The sequence below is a fragment of the Hermetia illucens genome, chromosome 1, assembly GCF_905115235.1.
Source record: "Hermetia illucens chromosome 1, iHerIll2.2.curated.20191125, whole genome shotgun sequence".
Lineage (NCBI taxonomy): Eukaryota > Metazoa > Arthropoda > Insecta > Diptera > Stratiomyidae > Hermetia > Hermetia illucens.
The window spans coordinates 29,761,624-29,770,956 of NC_051849.1; the positions used below are offsets into that span (position 1 = coordinate 29,761,624).

At 39.4% G+C, this 9,333-nt stretch overlaps 1 protein-coding gene across 1 annotated transcript; it reads left to right on the top strand.

The window, feature by feature from the left end:
- The first annotated feature begins 1,109 nt into the window (after positions 1–1,109).
- On the top strand, positions 1,110–8,877 carry LOC119646532 (NSFL1 cofactor p47). The gene is made up of 7 exons (XM_038046998.1): positions 1,110–1,337; positions 1,521–1,711; positions 1,855–2,280; positions 2,353–2,484; positions 8,293–8,364; positions 8,441–8,575; positions 8,652–8,877. Exons 1-7 carry the CDS (start codon positions 1,236–1,238, stop codon positions 8,782–8,784), a joined length of 1,191 nt encoding a protein of 396 aa, XP_037902926.1. The 5' UTR covers positions 1,110–1,235; the 3' UTR covers positions 8,785–8,877.
- Positions 8,878–9,333: the final 456 nt, after the last annotated feature.

Genomic DNA, 9,333 nt, shown 5'->3' on the forward strand with positions numbered 1-9,333 from the left:
TCTCGCGACTCGAAGGTCTTGGTTTTACGACCCTGGCCCCTGATGCCTCTCGACGCCGCAAACGCCAGATGTGCGCGATTCTCAAAGGTATAAAAACGCTGCGACAGGCCAGCCAAAACCTCTGTTCTCTCTGCTGACCGCTGCTACTAGCCCTTGTCCAAGCAATCAAAGTGCTCACACTCTAGGTTCCTAGGCATAGCGGAAATTTTTATAAGAAAATGGCGGATGATGCCGCCAGATAGTAAGAACAGTCGGCACCCCGACTCCCCCTCCTTATGCTTTTTCTGATGTCTGGCAATTAACACATAGCAACGTTCTTTCTGGATGGAACGAGCGTTACAAATTAACTTCCTTAGGTAAAGGTAAATTTTTCCCTCGTATCTTCCCCAACATGTATGTAACGCCCTCCTGGCGAAGATCGGCATGGCTCCCTCACTAATCTGTGATAGCTGCGGTGTGAACGAGACGGATGATCACATTATCTTTCAATGCAATAAGTTCTCTAAGCATAGAACAAATCTTGTTTGGATGCTAGCTCACGATGGATGATAGCTCCCTTGTTTCGCCCTATAAACCATTTTCGATATTTTTCTCTCTCGAAGCCGGCGGCAAAGTATGGTGCCCCCTTTTCTCCTAACTCGCCTTATTTACGCTAATATTATTGATGAAATTTTTGCATTAAATTTTCCTAAATTGTCCAGCTTTTACCAACTTTTCAGAACTTGTCTCTAATCCTATCCCACATTTCGATTTATAACGACCTTTAAAGTTTAATTTTCCCAAATTTACCATATTTCAATACTTTTTTTTCTCTTAACACCGCTCACTTCCCTTTGAATCTATATTCAGGATATAGAAAATATAGAAACAGGAAAAAGGTCAGTTTAGTTTCTATATCCCGGATTGTTGACGAAAGTAATTTTACTAAATATGGTAAAATTGACGCCAAAGTGTATGCAATAAAAAATTCGTGATCGGCTGCAACTATTTTCGACATTCATTAAGGCCATCTGTCCGCAACATTTCGTACCCAATTTGCGTTCCACAAAATAATGTTGCACAACATTCCACTTCAGCAGCATGTGCCCTTGTTTACAAACGAAGGTCTGTCATTGACAAGTTGCCGCAGCAGCGAACTGTTTGGTTCGTCCCATTGGCAGCATATTTTCAGTCGTGAATCCTTTGCTCTGCGTTTAAGTACACCTTCGGGAATATTCTAACAATTCGGCGACGCAATGTCGGACCACGAGGATCTCATTTCGCAGTTCAAGGATATCACAGGAACCACAACAGATCGGGCTCGGTTTTACTTGGAGTCAGCAAATTGGACGTTGCAGGTGAGGCACAAACAACTCGAGCTCGGCAGCAACACCATTGACAGCTCAATGTTGCCGGCCGAGCGCTAGGTTAAGTTTGTGTCAAAAATGCACAGTAATGTATCACTCGATGCGTTCGTTGCCCCTTGTTTCCTGAGTTTTCCAGAATAATTTCGCTAAATTTGGTGATACCTTTGTTTCTAGTTGGCGGTATCGAGCTTCTACGAGGGCGGAGAAGAAGCGGAAATTGAAGACTTGGGGCACCAGGAAGTAAACGAAGTTCTAGACTTCGAAAGTGCAAGTTCGGGTCCTCAAAGCCTAGAGTCGAACTCAGCCTCGCAAAAGATGTCGAAGAAATCGGATTCGTCGTTCAAGAAGGCCACGAACAGACCTAAGTAATTAAATTGCGAAAATTATGAAATATCCTTCCTTGTCGAGCCACCAACATTGAAATGTTGCTTTGGATACCGAAATTTAGCCTAACCGTTGAAGTCTTATATGGAAGTAGCTGGAGCTTTCATGCCAATTCTCTTTCTAGGGTTGCTACGCTACACAATATGTCGCAACGCTCGTCAGATGATGAGGAAGAAGGGCAAGCTTTCTATGCTGGCGGTTCTGAACGGTCCGGGCAACAGGTCCTCGGCCCGCCAAAACGGAAGAACTTTCGCGAGCAACTTACTGATATGATCCGAATGGCTCAAGATAGCGGCGCTGTGGTGGATCCCATGACCCAACCACCGAGCTCATCATCTTCACGCGGTGACATGTACCAGGGTGTCGGGCTCAAGCTAGGACAAACCGATAGTGACCACGAAGTTGTATCACGTGATCGCCCCGGCCGTCCACAACGCATTGAGCCGGTTGTCCTGAAACTGTGGAGTCAGGGATTCTCAATAAACGATGGCGAACTGAGACCTTACGACGATCCTGATAACAAAGAATTCTTGGAAACTGTGATGCGAGGGTGAGTACCGATTTCTTTTCGCTTGTGACGGCGTCCAAGTAGCTCATGATGATTTTTATCTGAAATTTGTAGGCAAATTCCTCATGAACTTCGTGAAATGGGGAATGTGGTTAGCGTGGACCTGGAGGATCACAGGCATGAGGATTTCAAGAAGCCAGCCACGGCAGTTAAATCCTTTAAAGGATCAGGACATACTTTGGGAAGGTAAGATTTGAAAAAGTATAGTTTCTGGAGCTCCTGAGTCGAGAGGAACTCTTCTAAATCACGAAGTGCTATGTTTTCCTTTTTCTGGAAAACCTTTGTTGTTACACAGTGTCCGACAAAAAAATGTTCGCATTGCGAGTGTGAAAAAAAGTCCAAGTTCAAAATAGGTTTAGAATGAAGCTGGAGATTAAAGTTGTGCTTCATGTGATTGCATGTGAAGTGTGCAGCAGAAGTTCTATTCAAATAATATGGTGAAAAGGAAAGTTGAAGTTTTGAGGGAAAAGGTATGTTCGTCGAAGATTTGTGTGTTGAAAAAGTCGAAAATAAACATATACACAAACAATTTGTTAAACGATTGAAGGTATCCATAAATGTCAAATTAGAAGAAATTAATTTTCCTGTTTTTTTTATTTGCGCTCTTTCGTATGACCGTCTTTCGCCCTAATCATTCCTGCACCTCGTGCGGGCATCGATTGGTATAAATTTCAGTAAAATCGTCCGGAATTTCATTTAGTCATATTTTTTCTAAAGTTTTTTTTTCTAGATTTGCTTTGTTCCTTATCGATCTCAGTCGCCGCTTCATGAGCGCCAATAAGTTCCCTATGGGATTCAAATGTGGACTATTTCCCGTATTGAGGACAAAACAGATAAAAACTTTGACACAGGGAAAATTTCGTTTACTCACAGTATCAGCTCTATGACACGAAGCCAAATCGATTTGAAACATTTCTTCATCACAGTGCTCATGCAGAGCTTCTATAGTCTGAACAACGCAATCTTCGATAATTTTTTTTTGTACTTTTTTGCGTTGGCAGCACCGTTTAGAAAAGAAAAACTACCAATTCTTTTGGATGTTATGTATCTCCACATTAATACTGAGGGAGAATGAAGTGCAGTTAGGGGTCAAATCTCTCTCCTTTTCTTTTTGGCACGAGAGACGGACTGTCAGATCCCAGCAAATTGAATTTGGATTTATCAACCAACACAGCACGCCTCCAATCGTTCACAGTCCAGTCACGTCTTTCCAATGCCCAATTCAGCCTTTTTTTCGAGCATAGCCTTCGTTAAAATCGGTTTTTTTGCTGGTCTTCGAGCTCTGAGTCCTAATTCAATCAACCATCGCTGGAGCGTTCTCACACTACCTGACAGATTTTCCCCTTCCAGCAATTCAATACGTAATTGAGAAGCAGTTGCAAATCTATCTCGCAAGGATTATCGCTCTAATGAACGCCTGGCCCGGGGAGTAATCACCTGCTTCCTCCCACTCCCTTATTTTCGTCCCAAACTGCCATCTCTGGCATACTTTTTAAACACGTCGGGAAACCGAAAGCTGGACCCTTCAGGTACGAAAGGTTTTGGGTATTTCTTATATAAAAATATTTAATTGGGCGTTTGTCCCATTAGTACGTAGTACGTAATATATGCATATATTATATGAGAGTATCCACTTTTGGGTGATAGTCTTGAATTTGTGCAGAAGCGACAACTTTGACGTTTTATAGCTTTGTTAGCAATAGTGCGATTTTCACCAAACTCGATAGGATCATGCTCTATGCCAGCCTCCAGTGCACGAACTAAGGTTAGCCGCACTTGATATTAGATTTTGAGAAAAAAACAAGATTTTTATGTTTTATTTTTTATAATTTTATTAGAGACTATTTCAATTCATATTACAAAAAGATTTGTTCAAAAGAAAATTCTAGGTGTTGATTTTTTTGTAGTTTTTTTGATTTTTTACATGCTGCAAGTACGAACTAAGGTTAGCCGCACTCACTGTTCTGAGCAAAATAAACAATGCTGTGGACATGTTTATGTTTTGTTTTGACTTGATTTACCGTTATGCACATTCTTTCGACACTTTGTGTGATTTCACACGCAGTTGTCGTTTGTAATGAAAGCGAACCAGCATGGGCATGGGAAACCACTGTCCGAAACGGAAAAAGCGAAAATTGCGACACTTAAAGACCACATGAACATGTCAAACCGGAAAATTGCAAAAAAAATTAATCGGAGTGAAAAAGTTATACGAAATTTTCTGGAAAATCGTGAAAATTACGGCAAAAATTACGTGACAGACTGGTCATCGACGATATCCCCAGCACAAAAACGGCATTTGATACGATCTGCCACCAACAGCAAAAAGTCTGCTCGTGATATCAAGTTGGAAAATAACTTACCCATTGGTGTTCGACTTACACAAAAGATTTGTGGTTGCAGCTACTTGAAATACAAAAAAATGATGCGGTAGCCTATGTTAACTTTAAACAATATTGAAGGCCGTAAGAAGTTCGCCCTGGATAACATTCATTGGACAAAAGAATGGCAGAATATTATTTTTCGGACGAAAAAAAGTTCAATTTGGATGGCCCAGATGGTTTTGCCTATTATTGACACGATTTACCTACTGAAGTTTTGACAACTGTCCATCGAAGTCACCAGATATGAACATTATCGAGAACGTATGGTCGATTTTGGCACGAAAAGTTTATGAAAATGGCCGGCAATACAGCAATAAAGATAAACTCAAAGAAGCTATCAGAGTGGCCTGGGTAAACATTCCTCATAACAAAATCCGATCACTGTATGACAGTCTTCCACGTATGGCAAATGGACCAAGCATTGATTGAAAACCAATACGAAAATTATTTTTTTTCATCCAAAACAGTGAGTGCGGCTAACGTTAGTTCGCACTTGCAGCATGTAAAAAATCGAAAAATCTGCAAAAAATCAACACCTAGAATTTTTTTTTGAACAAATCTTTTTGTAATATGAATTGAAATAGTCTCTAATTAAATTATAAAAAAACATAAAAATCTTTTGTTTTTTTTCTCAAAATCTTGGAAAATGTGAATGCAGCTAACCTTAGTTCATGCAAAGTATCTGCCTGGAGTAATTGTTATTGATATATGAATGATTAAAAAACTAAAGCGAAAGTTTCCCTGCGACCTTCCATTCACGTGAGCTCACTTTGCTGTGGTTTTGACGAATTGATATGTTATGGTGACGTCATACACGTTTTAGAATGGACAAAATTCACACAAAATGTAAAAGTTTCATTTTCTATAACTTTGTTAATAATAGTTGGATTTTATTCAAGCTTCTCAAAGTTGTGTCTTATGGTATCCCTTACGTAAGTGCCAAATTTTATAGTTCTAGCATGAACTTAAGGGGGGGTTGCGGCTAAATTTAAAAAATATGCCAATATACTTTGAAGCCTAGACTTCGTTCAGATGCACCACTGTGATTTTTTCAGATTTTTCGGTTGATTGGGTTCTGAGAAAGAGACCTGTTACACTTTTTGGGGGTCATATTTTGAGCCAGCACTCTCCTATGCTTCAACCGATATCAAATATGGGACCAAATTCGAAAAGTACTAATTGATCCCTTTCATTTAATACCCCAAATGGTCATATTCTGTAAAAAAAATTGTGCACCCTCCATTCACATGTATGGCGAGCACCCCTTAAACTTAACACAAAATAGCGCCACACAAAACGATCGATATGAATCGATTCTGGAAAAATTGCGAGAGACGCATCTTCGATGGTATGGTCATGTAATTCGCGCTAATGAAAATTCACTCGTCAAGATTGGTCTAAATGTCGGAGTAGATTGTATGCGACCAAAAGGCCGGCCGAAACAACGGTGGCTTAATACGCTGGATGGGGATTTGAATCCCCCCCCCCCCCCCCCTTAATCGCGTTCATTTAGAATTTGTGAAACTGGCAATGTTCACGGTAAGCGGTTTTAAGTCGTAAAATAGGCTTGGGTGAACGCCAATCGCAATAGATCACCCTGCCGCGCCAGGTTCGGCGTAAGAATTGAATTTCCAAAGTCCACTTCTTCCATGCAGCGAACTTCTCCATTTGCGGAGTAGCAAACCGCAGTTGCGCTGCACCTCAATTTGAATCGTTGTACCGTTTCCCAGGTCTTATGGAGGCGCTTAAAAAACGTCCACATAATTCTATCACCAAATTAACTCGGATAAAAGACCTACTAAAGTGCTAAGGCATGGAGCGCCATAAGGCAGAGGAGTAATTATCTGCATATGCAAATTCTATTTCTTTTCATATAAAGCAAGTATTTATAGAAAGCCGGGCGGTGTTATCAAGGGGAATTAAAAAAATTATAATCTGCCGTTGGTTTCTGATAGTAGCTTTAGTAATTGCTGCTGAACTAAAAATCGGTGAATTTCTACGACAATCCAGCAATTCTGCAAATGGAGACCACTACTTTTAACACACTGTTAACCGCCTAGAGGTTATCAATGCCTCCATAAAACTGTACTTTCCACCATACTTACTTACTGGCCAAAATATCCTCAAACTAATTAAACTAGTTATTTTTCCAATTGCTTTCACCAATCACAATTAAATTCGATCGAATGCCATCGAATTGTGAACACTTAGAAAAAATTAATATATTTCCCTTTTCACTGTGAAATAAACTATCCTGGACAATTTTAAATAAAATATACTTATTTTTACTTAAAAGTTATTAATATTAATATTTTATCCATCTTTGTTTCAAATTATGCGTTCAATTCTGCGCAGAGTCAATTCATTAAGAGATAAATTGATTACTTGGTGAATATTTTTTTGTTAAAACTTTCTTCGGAGGAGTTTACCTCTCATAAACCTTTTGTTTTAAAACATTCCAATTGGTATATATGATATACCAATATCAGGAAACTGGGGTGTCCAAAGAAGAGCGGCGATATTCCTACCAGCCCAAAACTCCTTGACAGATTTCGCGATATGGTGGGGTGCATTGCTTTGCATGAAGATTGTAGAATTCTCATTTGCTTCCATTCATTGGTTAAATGGCAGAAGACCATCGTTTAAGACTTTTTAATATTGCCTTTCTCAAAGTGCAAGTGTCCAGAAAATTTGTTTACGACCACTCCCCAAACCATCCCTGAAGGAGTATGTTTAACAGTTACTTAAACGCAGGAAGAGTGACACTTTTCTTTTGATCTTCGTCAAACGGAAACAAACTTGTCTATATACTCGCACTTAATCGAGCAATTTCTCGATAACTATGAAATTAAACCATGAATAAGAACAAGAATGGCTCCTTTGGACGCATGATAGGGCATCCCCTTGTCGTAGACCGTTGTTGATGTCGAATGGTTTTGAGAGTGATCCTGCTGCTTTTATCTGGCCTCGCACATTGGTCAGGGTCAGCCTAGTCAGTCTTATCAATTTCATTGGGATACCGAATTCTCTCATGGCCGTGTACAGTTTTACCCTGGCCATGCTTTAAAGTCGATGAAAAGATGGTGCAACTGATGTCCATATTCCGACAGTTTTTCCATCGCTTGCCGCAGAGAGATCTGTTGCGGATTTTCCTGGAGTGAAGCCTCTTTGGTATGGGTCAATGATGTTCTGAGCGTATGGGTATAGAGGTATCACTAAATTTCATAGTTGCATTGAAATCAGCGGTGTTCATAATTCGCCGGCACTGCACTGTCTATTGCTGAAATAACGAAGCTAAGTACTGAACGAAGATACATCAAACAACATATTATGCTCTTAGGAAACCATAAACGCAACGCTAAGTTTTCTGGGAATTCATACTTTCTGAGAACTTCTCTGAAACATTGTCTACTTGGAAATTTCCAAACTAGTACTATTCTCGGAAATTACTCAATTCAAAATTTTCTGAAGGGCCACGGAAGTTCTGAATTCCAATATTTGTTTCTGACTTGAGAAAAGTCTTATCTTTCCTATGATTATGAACATTTTTATAGATAAAAATAACAAACGTTCTTTCTGGTTGCTCATATGATCAATTTTAATATTTCAGCCCAGCACCAAATGTTGAGCCTTCAATTCCTTCGACACCTTCGTCAGGTAGTCAAGAAGATAATCAAAAGCGGTATGTATTCTTCAATTACATTTCTGTATTACATTTAATCGATACTCATTTCGTATGCATCTCATGTGCATTTCAGAGCTGCTGAACAACTCAAAGTTAACACTGAAGCTCCGACGACAATGCTTCAAATACGCTTAGCTGATGGCTCACGACTTTCAGGCCAATTTAATCATTCGCATACAATCGACGATATTCGCCAATACATAGTAACGTAAGTATCACATGAGAATTTTACAGCAAAACTAAAAATGGCATTGCTCAAGTTGTGGTTAACTTATCTTGTACAGATCTCGACCACAATACGAAAATCGAACGTTTATCTTAGTCACGTCATTCCCAACGAAAGAATTGAGCGATGGATCGCAAACCATCGAACAAGCGGGACTTCTAAACGCCTCATTGATGCAACGTCTCAAGTAATCATATTTTTTCCTTATAAAATGGTCTTGCTATTTAATTGATAGTGTTGTAATAAAAAAAGGCTATAAAATCGCTTCTATGGTATGAAAGAAATGGGTTATTTGGATTTTAGGCAGTTCATATTTTCTTTGGATTAAATTTTATTTCAAATGGAAAACTGGTTGAAGGAGAGGGAGGAAAGACGGTGAGCTGTACTTTAAAGAAGGAATTGAGTCACCATTTAGTGTACAACATGTCCACTTTCACAATATCTCAAAAGAGAATTTTAGGCAACTTTTTGCTATGAACGATACAATTTTGAAAGACTAGAATTGCTCTCAACCTCTGTGTTAGGATTCTTGATGAAAAACGGAAATATGAAATAGGAAAGCACACAACATTTTCGATAAAAGAAAACAACTCAGAATATAATCATCAAAAACGAAATCCGGTTGATATACGAAGGAAAAATAATCACACCAGAATTTGTCAGGAATCCAATATAGCAAATAAATATAGTCAACAGTTTAAATTTAGCTTTCACGATTGCTCACTAGATGCGCTGCTTTG